The sequence below is a fragment of the Cucurbita pepo genome, chromosome LG02 (genome assembly GCF_002806865.2).
Source record: "Cucurbita pepo subsp. pepo cultivar mu-cu-16 chromosome LG02, ASM280686v2, whole genome shotgun sequence".
NCBI classification, from domain to species: Eukaryota; Viridiplantae; Streptophyta; class Magnoliopsida; order Cucurbitales; family Cucurbitaceae; genus Cucurbita; species Cucurbita pepo.
The window spans coordinates 12,414,873-12,426,938 of record NC_036639.1 but is presented as its reverse complement, the minus strand read 5'-3'; the positions used below and the strand labels follow the sequence as shown (position 1 = coordinate 12,426,938).

The following is a 12,066-nucleotide window of genomic DNA, read 5'->3' as shown; positions in this document are numbered from 1 at the left end:
GCTACAAATTTGCTCGAACGAAAATCCGATCTCTTTTTATCTTTTTTCTATTTTTATTTTTTTTCATTTACTTATTTACCTATTATTATTATTATTATTAGGAATTATAGTAAATTAGCTAGTTTAAATACAAATTGGTATAATTTACTTAAAAAATAAATATATTTCACTTAACCCTAAACAAAAAGAAAATAGTAAAATTTAAAATTGCTGTAATTAATGTGTTCTCCAACTACTCTAAGCCACTCCACGCCTTCATCATTTTCGGTAAAATGAAAAAAAAAAAAAAAAAAAAAAAAAAAAAAAAAAAAAAAAAAAAAAAAAAAAAAAAAAAAANAAAAAAACACCTCTCAACGGCGTCGTTTCCACCGGTCGTCGCCCGTTTACTCTCGCAGTATATAGGAAACCCACCAACACCAGAGCGACTTTCTCCCCTCCGGTGGCTCAAAGCTCCAGCTTTCCTCATCGTTCTTTGGGGTTCCTTCAGGTTAATAATCTCTTTATCCCTTCTATCACTCTAATCTGTTCTTCGTCTATTTTTATCATATCCAGATCGAAATTTCTTTGAATTCTTCGAGTTTTAGCTGATGAATTTTCGGTTTCTATTCCCTTGGCTGCTGTGTGCCTTTCCTATTTTTGGTCCACCCTGCCTTCGTTTTTCCCGGATCTGGACGCTTCTTAGCTGCTCCTAATCCATACCACAATTCTATATATCCTATGCTTTGATCTTTGTTTTGTGTTCGTCCTCGTTACGGAAAGGAAAGACCAACTCGCGTTTAGCTTGATTCTGAAAAGAGGTTGTCCGATCTTGTTCTATGTCTAGATCTCAGATCTGTTTCTGGTTGGGCAAATTTTACCTGAAATGTTATGGCACTTGATTTTATTTTTGAATTAGAGATATTTGGATCTGTTGCTTGGCTGTACGATCTGCTACCCTTTGGTATAATTAGGGTATTTTGAGGTTGGATAGATCTAAGTTATTGTTTGTGGTTGGTGATTTATGCAGGCGTTTCTTCTGTGGATCTGCCAGTTTGAAAGATGAATCAATTCATTTTTCAGCAGAATACCTTTTTTTCATGTGAAGAGACATGGGGGTATGCCTCTATCTCTGATCTGAAGGACCCTGTTGTGTGTCCCAAGCCCAGGCGGCTTGCAATTCTTGCTAACAATCACATTAAACACCCCTTGAAATGGCACCAAGCTGAGGCTTGTGATTCAAAAGCTGGGGCAGACCTTCTAGACATCATTTTAAACAAGGCTAGCTCTCACTCCCCTGATTCAACTTGAGTTCTTTACATGATGTACTAATGAATGTCTTTATAATGTGATTTGAATGTCGATAGGGGTCGGAACAATCTAGCGTCAATGTGGCTTCATCACCTCCGTTTTATTGCGGATCTCCGCCGAGCAGGGCTTCCAATCCATTAATCCAGGATGCGCGGTTTAGAGATGAGAAACTCAGTAGTCCTATGCCAGTATTGGCTGCAGCAGCATACTCCCCATTGAGTCTCTCATCGCCATCATCGGCGACAGCGACGGGGTCGCACAAAGGGGGAGGAGGAGGGTGTGCGAGAATGACGTTCGGTCTAAAACCGGCTGCAGTTAGAGTAGAAGGATTTGATTGCCTGAGTAGGGACCGGCANTTGTCATTATTTATCCTATCACCTTTTTATTGAGCGTGTTAAATGATGCACCGTCCTTCCATTATGGCATGTGTCTGTTTGGGATCGGGATGGATAGGTGGATAGGTGTTACTTGTGTGTCATCTTGTCTTTGCACGTGGGGGTTAGGAAGTTACTTGTGTGTCATCTTGTCTTTGCTTAGGAGGGTCACTGCCCACTGTCTAGTAGGTTGTGACATTCTCTCTCTCTCACGGGAGGGTCACTGCCCACTGTCTAGTAGGTTGTGACATTCTCTCTCTCGTTGTAGAGTAGAACGAAATATTTCTTACCTCTCTCTTCATGACTGAGATTGATAACAATATATAATGTGAAATATATCTTACCTTTCTCTTCATGACTGAGATTGATAACAATACATAACGGACGAAGTAAACAATATCCGTGAATGTCGAAGCTATTGATCATATTGAAATAAAAGGTGATTGGCCAATGAAATTTATTTGGTCCACATTTTTTTTCCTACTTTTTTCTCAAAATAAATATAGTGCCACGTGGAAAGTTCCATTATCATTAGTGCTACCATGGAAAAAAAACTTCTCCATTTGATTATTACTTGATGTCCACTTGGAAGTCTGCTTTGGGCTACAGACTTCCAAGTGTTTGATAAATCAGAAGCCCAATAACTATTGAGGCCCAACAATGGGAAGTGGCCCACATTAATTAAGGCCCAATTCTATACTATCTCTTGAATTAACAATATCAGTAAAGATTGTAAAAATTAGTATTTAGTTATATATATATATATATATATATATATATTGGATATAAATTTCTTAATTTAGTTTTATATTTTATTTGCTTTTTAAATATGAAATGTACAATAAAATTATTTAAGATTTATAAATAATTAATAATTGGTAATTGAATGAAAAAAATAAAAAATAAAATAAAAATAAAAATAAAAATGTCACATCTTGGATTTGATAAGTATGAAATCATAGAGACCACTCAAGCNGGCAAAGGTAGGTGAGGGAAAAATATAAATGCGAAATTAGTTGGAGAAAATAGTTGGGTAAGGAGGCGCCCATAGTCACAACAAAACCAGAAACCGGTAACCAGAAATGGAATTCAAAATTCCGGATTTCCCAAAAACCAGGAGCCCCATCAACGTGACGGTTTGCCACGAGATTCTGGGAGCGTAAACTTCACGCGCTCTTCGTACACCGTTCTAGAAACATTCCCTGCATGAACGGCACCTTTCTCTCTTCTTCTTCCATTTTCTGCCACGTGTCCTTCTTTTTCCTGCTCCATGCACCACTTGCTAATTTAAGCAAAATACCAGATGGAAATTATTATTTCTTTTTCTTTTTCTTTTTTGTGGATTTAAAATTCCAATTGTCCACTGTTTTCATTTTTTTAAGATAAATATGATAATTATTTTATTTATTTGAGTTGAAATATGTATATTTATTTAATTGTTTTGCGTTTAAAATAAAATAAAATAAAATAAAATCCATGTGCATTAAATACCCTTCTAAATCAATTAAAATGAGACGCTTTTGGACAAATAAAGAGAGATCTACAAAAAATAAATAACTTGAATTATTTTATTAATTCTTTTTGTCTGTTTCCTGACCAATTACTATTTCCAAAGCCATTACTTTTAATATTGTCTTGCATTTATTTTTATTTATTAAGTAATTTACTCTCGAATAATAATATTCTCATATACTTACACGAGTTTTTAAGCATAAAAATATAAAATTATTTTTAACTATGGAGTTCTTACGATTCAACTACTAAAAAAGGAAGGTGCACCTTATTAGTGTAGATAATAACTTTCGTTTCTATTACTAGTAATGACCACATTTCAAAAACACAATTACCAAGATCATAATTTGAAATTCATTATTCAAATTGGATTTTAAAGTTGTCACAATTATACTCATGGTCGATGTCTCGATCACGCTTGTTTAGGATGTGTTGTCTATGGCCCATGCTTGTTCCAAATTTTATTTTTACAGATTTTCATCTTAGATAGATCCTTACTACTTCATGTTAGGTTAATAGGGATGTGTACCGACCTTTCTCCAAAATCATATCTACACCTAAAGGCTAAATTGACCCAAAATGTACTATAGGGAGATATGCTATATGCTATCAAAACTGTTATTATTGTCTACTCGCTTTTAGCTTATAATATTATTTTCAATGTATTTCCTCACTCACGTTTTCTAAAACATTTATTTCAAACGTGACTCGAGGCTCAAACATATGTCATCGTTATTCATAGAGTCTGTATTTTTTTTGCACGATTGACTTGTTTGTTGGGTTATAACAATTGTTATTATTATTATTATTTATATGATATTGAAGAATAGGGTGTGTTCACGTGAGCGCCACAATTAGCTAATCAAAATTAAAAAGCTAAGACAAATTATGATAATTATTTAAGGATAAATCCCAAATTAATTCAAATTAATTCAAATTACAAAAAGCAACACGCCTCTTTTATTTTATTTTTTTTTAATTCAAAATTAAAATGAAATTTTAAAACCGTTGGCTACGGGGTTTTTGTTCAGCGCCCACAGTCCTCACAAAAACCGGCTACTGGTTTTGCTTCAAAAACCACTTTTCTCCAATCTTCCTGAAAACCGGGAGATTTTTATTTATTTATTTATTTATTTATTTAAATTTAAATACAGGGGTGTTGTGTGGGGCCCGCTTTATTCCACGTTATGTGGCAATTCGACCATATTTTTGACATCCTCAAAGTATTCCCCACGCGCCTACGTTTTTCCATATCTGATTTTTGGATTTTCCCTTTTTTTTTTTTTTTTTTTTTTTTTTTTTNTTAAATTACGACTTTGCCCTCGTAAGGTCCATCGGAAAGGCAGTTTGAAGAAACTGGTTTCAGTTTGTGGAGGAGAGTTTTGTCCTTTTGTTATGGTGGGATCCTGTTAAAGTTTTGAGTTAATTAATTGAAACATATATATAATTTTTGAATTATATTGATAAAAGGAAATTGGATAAAACGTAGAGGGAAAGCGCGTGGGGAAAGAAAAGGAAGTATATTTTATGTGAAGGTGAACGGATTTGGCTGCTGCTGGTAGGTAGAGCAGGTCATGGAAAAGTGGGTTCAAAATGGAAGCTCCCGGAGTGTGGAAACCAGTCTTTTTAAAAGTCATTTTTTAAAAAAATTTAAAAATAATTATTTATATTAATCTAAAACTGCGTGCCCCAGTTTTCCCTGAAAGCCCCACCGGCTCGCAGATTAATATTTAGTTTCCCTCTTAAATATCCTCCGGGACTTTTCTTCAATCCTCAAAACTATTTCCCCCTTATCTTCTTCTTCTTCTTCTTCTTCTTCAATTCTCTCTCTCTCTCTTCCTTCTTCCGATTTTATGCTTTTCTTCTGTATTTGCGGTTGCTGAAAATGCGGATGAGTTGTAATGGTTGCAGAGTTCTTCGCAAAGGTTGCAGTGAAAATTGTAGTATTCGACCTTGTTTGCAGTGGATCAAGAGTCCTGAATCTCAGGCTAACGCTACTGTTTTTCTTGCTAAGTTTTATGGCCGTGCTGGACTTATGAATCTTATCAACGCTGGTCCTGAGCATCTACGGCCTGGTGAGTTCTGTTTCTTCAATTTTGTTGGTTGATTTGTGTCTGATTTTGTGCATTTTGATTGAATTTTGTGTTTGGTTCGATTTTGTAGCGATCTTTAGATCTCTTCTCTATGAGGCTTGTGGACGGATTGTGAATCCGATTTACGGATCGGTTGGATTGTTGTGGTCTAGTAATTGGCATCTCTGTCAGGCGGCTGTTGAGGCGGTGCTTAAAGGTGCTCCGATTATTCCGATTAATTCTGAGGCGGCCACGACTGGCGATGGACCGCCGTTGAAGGCTTACGACATTCGGCATATTTCTAAGGATGAAAACTCCGCCGCCTCCAACGATGGTGGAGCGAATCGGCGAGTCAGGACTCGGTGCCGTTTTAAGCGATCGGCCGTGAAGGATAAAGAGAGTACTGGAATTGTATCTGCTGTAGCGGAGTCGACTCGGCGACTGTTCTCCTCGACAGAGATTAACCGTTCGTCGAGCGGTGAGTCGTCGCTGACTCACCAATCTGACTCGCCGCATCTCGAACATGAGAGCAAAGAAACCGAGAGCATGATCTCGGTGGAGACGGCGGATGTTTCTCCTCCTTCGGCGCCGTCGGCTTTTTTCAGATCGGAATCCAGTCACGTACAAAGAAAATTCACCAACCACGACGGCGGCAGGATGACAATTCCGGAAAGCGAATTAGCTCTAGAACTTACCCTGGGGATGGAGCCGGTATCACGTGCCCAGCACGTGGTTCCAATGAAGAAGCGAAAGATAGAGGCCAACGATGGGCTGAGGCCCAATAAGGAAACGTGCAATACGATTTTGGGCCTGGATTTTGTAGCCGGAAACTAGGCCTAATAAGGAGCCCACATATTGATAAAAAACATGAAAACTATATAAAAAAAAAATAATACAACCGCAATTATGGAAGTTGTGAGATGATTTAAAAGTGTCGAGCCACAATTTGGATGAGGCATTACGATCATGGTCAAAATTTTAGAGGTATATGGAGAGGGACTACGGTATGAGATTGTCAAGGTATCTTAAATTTAAGANAGTGTATATTTAAAGGAAAGTGCTGTAAAAATGCGACAGGAGGTGAAAAGGTTCTTAGTTCTTGATTGTTCATCTTTAATCTCCCTTTGTTTTTTCTTTTCTTTTTTATAAATGAAAAACCTCAAAATCAAATAATTTTTATGTGAAAACCCCATTGATTAAACATTTTGTTTTGGTTATTTATAACTTGGAAGGATGAGCAGCGTCACAATTTGCCATCCGCGTAAGACATCGTAGACGATGACTAGTTTTGGGGGAGAATGACGTTCCTCAAGAGACGCCCATTCGGCCAGAGTGCAATGATGCGATCGAAGACAAAGACATTGAATAGACATGAAGGGCAAAAATAGGTTTGTTGAAGGGCTGGGTAGGAAGTCGGGGTTTCGGAAGGAATTTAGGCATGCGGTTCGGGAGTTAAGTCCGTCCATATGATATATGAATGCTCGCCAAGTTTGGTGTCAATCCGACGCCCAACGGACAATGCATGACACCTTATGACCGTTCACTAAAATCATTACACCTGGAAACTTGAAAATAGCACAAAATGTACTATAGCGAATACCATGGTGGTGGCTCTCCACCACCCCTAGGCCGTGTGGCCTAAGTGAGCTACCCTGTGGCACATACGTGTGTCACAGTGTGGGCAAGCGTGCTGAGACGAGTGTCTTGGGCGACTTTCTTTGAAATGGGTTTTTGAAGGATAGTACCTTGCCAGTATTGCGCCTTAGTCCGCGTGTTGGATGTTGCTACATACACCCACTATCTGGTACGGTATCTGTAAATGACTCTGCATGGGCACAGGAGGGCCAATGCCTCGATAGAACCTAAATGAATGGATGTTCGGGAAGTCTCGATGAGATGAACGACATGCGGGCCCGTTCTTGATGGCATGACCGAACGAGTTATGATGCCCGACGACATCCTGAGACTCGAGATGACGTCAAGACATATGGACCTCGTCGATGGGGATCGATATGACAAAATGAGATGCGGCGTTGCAATGAGAGACCTTGGCCCGAGCAGAGGCAAGGTCGAGCAGAATGACTTGGCCTAGTGTAGAGACAAGTTGGATGTGTCGTAGACGATTGAATATGCACGCGCAGGCGGCATGTGTGGTTGAACAAGCTTGGATTCTGCACAAGCGATGTTCGATTAGCGAAGACAAATCTCGCCTAAGGTCCGACGAAGCCACAAAGCCGGAGTGAAAAATATATATGGGGCTTAATTCTCCTTAAGGCTAGTCATGAGCGTGTCAAAATCACAATGCCGCGCGGTAAAAAATGTAGGATCGTGACAAAAAGCACATGTACATGACCACAACTTCAACTTGATAAGGCATGTATTAATTTTTATTCTATCATTTCAATAATATTATTGATATCAACCTCTGTAACTTTTAATAACGTTAAGATAGAGATGTTTATGGGTTGAGACAGTGAAGAAGCCTTATGCAAATCGGATTCCTTATATAAGGATTCATATCTAAGATTCGAAAATTTAGCATTTGATAGTCCCTACATTCCTATGCACAATTTGTGACATGATCATGTTACTTACATTTCTCACATTTTAAGAGTGAAGACTATCCCATTAACACGAGTTCTTCCAACATATTTTGTCATCATTAAGGGATGTAACATGGTTACATTACCTACGTTCCTCGCTTCTTAAGAGTCAAGATATCCTCACAAACCAATACGAGTTCTTCCAACATATTATGCCGTCACTAAGGGATGCGACATGGTCACATTAACTACATTCCTCGCTTCTTAAGTCCTCGTTAAGGGATGTGACATGGTCACGTTACCTACGTTTCTCACTTCTTAAGAGTGAAAATTATTTCTACAGACCATCATGAGTCATTTCAGAATATCTTAAGAGGTCACGACACCCAAAAAAAAAAAAAAAATGCACATTATACGAATAACTTTGAGCATAAGCTCTCATGACAATGTTTTGAATTTTTTCAAAATGTCTCATATAAATCGAGATGTATTCCTTACTTATAAACCCATAATGATTCCCTAAATTAGCGAATGTGAGACTCCCTCTTAACAATTCTCAACATGTTCGATGTCACTTTTAAAAATATTATATAAAATATTATATATGTGTAAGAAAGGTTGAAGAAGGCAACGGAGTGAGGCAAACTTGAATTCCATACTTAGGCTGTATGGTGAGAACAACAACAGGAGCATGGCGATAAGTGTCGGAAATAGTGAAGCTGAACTTGGAGAGTAACATAGCCAATATGATCTTAGCTTCCATCAACGCGAACCCCTGGCCGATGCAGGTCCTTGGTCCGCTGGAAAATGGAATGAACCGCCCACCACTGAATGCTTTCGACCCAAACCTCTCTGGGTTGAACTCGTTTGCGTCTTTTCCCCACAGCTCCTCGCTGTGATGAATGGCAAGCACTGGTATCCATACCGATAGCCCTTTCGGAATCTCTAAATCTCTTACCTTTATGTCCTCGAACGCTATTCTCGGTAGCACCGTGGCCGGTGGGTAAAGCCTTAGGGACTCGTTTATCACCATGCTCAGCTGCAACAACAACACCAAAACAAATATAAGTGTTAAGAACCACGGCGCACCACAATTGTATGATATTGTCCACTTTGAGTATAAGCTCTCATCCCAACAATCAACAATCCTCCCCTCGAACAAAGTACACTATAGAGTCTTATCTGAGACCTATAGAGCCCTCAAACAGTCTCCCCTCAATTAAGACTCGACACTTGACTACACATTCGAGGTTCACAACTTCTTTGTTCGAGGATTTTATTGACATGGCTAAGTGTAACGACCCAAGTCCACCGCTAGCAGATATTGTTCTTTTTGGGCTTTACCTTTCGGGCTTCCCCTCAAAGCTTTAAAACACGTCTGCTAGGGGAAGGTTTCCACACCCCTATAAAGGGTGTTTTTGTTCTCCTCCCCAACCAATGTGGGACATCACACTAAGTTAAGAGCATGACTCTGATATCATGTTAGGAACCATAACTCTGTACCATAGTATTAAGTTCTTTTCCAACCATTTTCAACCAATTGTTAGTTAGCTTACCAAAGTGAGCTTAGGGAGATGTTCGACCGAGGGAGGTCGGCCGTTGCAAACTTGGGCGACTTCAGCACGAGCCTTGTGTTGCCAAGAAGGGTTAGTAGCGAGCAACATGATGGTCCAGCTGAGCAAAAGAGAAGTGGTATCATGGCCAGCAAAGAAGAAAGTCTTGCATTCATCCATTACGAGCTGCAAGTCTAAGCTGAATCCATCGTCTCTCTTTCTCTGCATCTCCTTCAATAGCATTCCCAACAAATCGCTTCCATATCCACTGCTTCTTCCTATCTCCACGCCCTCTTTTCTGCTTCCAATGATCTCCATTAACATTCTCTCCACCTCCATTTTTAGTGACTTTATTTTTCTGTTGTATTTACTCGGAAAAAATCTGCACCAATAAAATGAACAATAGGTTGTGAGCCTCGAACCTGTAGTCAAAAGTGATCCACTTGTTGAATAAAGGGTGTACTGAGAGAGAAGTTGAGCCTTGATTAAGGAGAGACTGTTTGAGGGCTCCATAAACCTCAGGAACTCTATGGTCTACTTTGTTCGAAGGGAACATTGTGGAGGATTATTGGGAGCGAATTCCCACGTTGGTTAATTTAGTGGAAGATCATTGGGTTGGGTTTATAAGTGAGGAATACTAACTCTATTGGGATGAGGCCCTTCGGAGAAGCCCAAAGCAAAGCCATGAGAGCTTATCCTCAAAGCCGATAATATGATAAAAAATGATCCTATTTGACCGCTATACATTGCGAAACGGGAATTAATTCTAACTCCCACGTGATAAAAAATAGTAAAAGGTCTCGAGTAGAAAATGATCCTATTTGACTACTATACATTGCTAATATTAGAAAATGGATAATCGGGAATCTCGAGTAACTGGCCAAGGCGCTAAAGTAGCTAAAGTGGTGATAAACCCCGTCAGTAAAATGGGTCCTATGGAAAGTCCATCAATTCCCAATTTTCAGTAAAAATTCAAAAAAGGGATCCATTTATAATCCTCTGTCAATTGGATTAATGGATCGTCTAATTCGAAATGATAACAAAATGCATAGGTTGTTAGAAGGAGCTCGGGTACACAGATACATAGTTTATGTTTAAAGTAGATAATATCATACTACTGCTATGGAGAGTTGTGGTTCCTAACACCCTACGAAATGAAATATTTGGTTTAGAAAAACGCACCGGCTACCGGGGATGCAGAGGTGGCGGCTGGCTTGTGCGCAGAGGTGCTGAAGCTGAGTGAGCATATCAAAGATTTGGATGCCTTTGTCGGAGCTTGCGTCGAACGCAGTCCGGGAAATGATGTCGGCGGTGAGGCGTTTCATGCAATCAGCAATTTCGAACACTGTCTGGCCCTCCTCCAATTGGGCCTCCAATGATTGGATCATTTTGTTGGTGCATTCCACCATCAACCCCGCATAGCTCTATTCATGTCATATTACAAAAAAATATATATATATATTAAATGTGTTGGATGAAACGCTAATTCATGAGTTTATAATCAAAGAATATTATCTCTATTGGTACGAGACCTTTTTGAGCAAGCTCAAATCAAAGTTATGAGAGCTTATGCTTAATATCATACTATTGTGGAGAGTCGTGTTCATCTAACAAAATGTTTAGGGTTTTGGATATGAACCTTAAGCCTTTCCCCCCTAAACGCAGGTGAAATGAGGTGACGTTGATGATGCCAATTTTCTCCATTTGCCATCAACAATCCATTGCCTATGAAGTGTTTGGTCCCTTGTCTTTGCATCCATGACCTCCCACACACATTGCTGCTCTTCCCCAATACTTCCTTCACCAACTCCATCTCCGTCAAACACAGCCTCGGCTCCATCCCGTTCCAATATATAAACCTCTTTCCTGAATAAGTTTAAGTTCACGGGTTAATTGTTTATTCGTAGTCTACAAAAGTATTTGCTAAAACCACCGCACCTCAATTGGAGGGAAAATTCTCTATTTATAATTATTTACATAATCAAATAAATTACAAAATAAAATGAACAATAAATAAATGTCAAATATGATACCTAAACTGTAATGAAAGGTTCATAACAGATATTTGTCTAACAAAGACCCAAATATGATACCTATACAGTAATGAAAGGCTAAATATTCTTAATCATACGGAATATTTTACCATAACCATAATTCAGGGTCCAAATATGATACCTATACGGTAATGAAAGACTAAATATCTTCAATCATACTAGATATTTTACTGTAACCATAATTCAAGGTCCAAATATCTTCACCTCAACCGTCTAACCAATGAATCATGAACTCTTTTAAACAGGATAAAAGTGTTAGTCGTACCGTATTGCTTTGTCCATGCAGAGTAATAGGGTAACAAACGATCAACGATGTCGTGACTGATGGAGCTCATGTCGTTGGCTGTGGATTCCTTGACAAGCTCTACGACATCGAGGATGTTTCCGGTGAAGGGTCGTGGGTTGGGGCCATAAACGCCTTGCTCGGCCATCCTCTTCCTGATTCTTCTAGGGGTAAGCCAGTAGAAAGAGAGAGTATCATATGCAATCTTTGCAAAGGATGAAACAAAAATGACCAAAAGAGTTGCTAGAAAGATCATAATCGCCATGGCAGATGAGATGAAGCTTTTTTTAGAGAGAAAAAGAGAGGTGGATGGTTTGAATGGGTGATGGAAGAAAGGGTATTTATAACGGCCAACTCAGTTACCTTTTAAAACATTTTCAGGCTGTTC

General features: G+C 38.9%; 3 protein-coding genes across 3 annotated transcripts; 2 read left to right on the top strand and 1 right to left on the bottom strand.

Moving 5' to 3' along the window:
• The first annotated feature begins 330 nt into the window (after nucleotides 1-330).
• On the top strand, nucleotides 331-1,676 carry LOC111788490. Its single transcript, XM_023668827.1, has 3 exons — nucleotides 331-487; nucleotides 1,007-1,257; nucleotides 1,344-1,676. Exons 2-3 carry the CDS (start codon nucleotides 1,039-1,041, stop codon nucleotides 1,674-1,676), a joined length of 552 nt encoding a protein of 183 aa, XP_023524595.1. The 5' UTR covers nucleotides 331-487; nucleotides 1,007-1,038.
• Nucleotides 1,677-4,857: 3,181 nt separating this feature from the next.
• LOC111788591 (LOB domain-containing protein 41-like) lies at nucleotides 4,858-6,120 on the top strand. The gene is made up of 2 exons (XM_023668975.1): nucleotides 4,858-5,248; nucleotides 5,337-6,120. Exons 1-2 carry the CDS (start codon nucleotides 5,059-5,061, stop codon nucleotides 6,077-6,079), a joined length of 933 nt encoding a protein of 310 aa, XP_023524743.1. The 5' UTR covers nucleotides 4,858-5,058; the 3' UTR covers nucleotides 6,080-6,120.
• A 2,221-nt stretch (nucleotides 6,121-8,341) lies between these two features.
• Nucleotides 8,342-12,035, bottom strand: LOC111787613 (cytokinin hydroxylase-like). Its single transcript, XM_023667630.1, has 5 exons — nucleotides 11,661-12,035; nucleotides 10,981-11,207; nucleotides 10,524-10,765; nucleotides 9,345-9,723; nucleotides 8,342-8,827 (listed from the first exon to the last, which is right to left on the bottom strand). Exons 1-5 carry the CDS (start codon nucleotides 11,941-11,943, stop codon nucleotides 8,387-8,389), a joined length of 1,572 nt encoding a protein of 523 aa, XP_023523398.1. The 5' UTR covers nucleotides 11,944-12,035; the 3' UTR covers nucleotides 8,342-8,386.
• Nucleotides 12,036-12,066: the final 31 nt, after the last annotated feature.

Excerpts from the sequence above, each read along its gene's own strand:
- LOC111787613 (XM_023667630.1), bottom strand. The coding sequence starts at position 11,943 with ATGGCGATTATGATCTTTCTAGCAACTCTTTTGGTCATTTTTGTTTCA. Across the intron at positions 10,766-10,980 it reads TTAGGGGGGAAAGGCTTAAG|AGCTATGCGGGGTTGATGGT; the intron begins GTTCATATCCAA and ends TGACATGAATAG. Across the intron at positions 8,828-9,344 it reads ATCTCCCTAAGCTCACTTTG|CTGAGCATGGTGATAAACGA; the intron begins GTAAGCTAACTA and ends TTGTTGTTGCAG.
- LOC111788591 (XM_023668975.1), top strand. The coding sequence starts at position 5,059 with ATGCGGATGAGTTGTAATGGTTGCAGAGTTCTTCGCAAAGGTTGCAGT. Across the intron at positions 5,249-5,336 it reads TCCTGAGCATCTACGGCCTG|CGATCTTTAGATCTCTTCTC; the intron begins GTGAGTTCTGTT and ends TCGATTTTGTAG.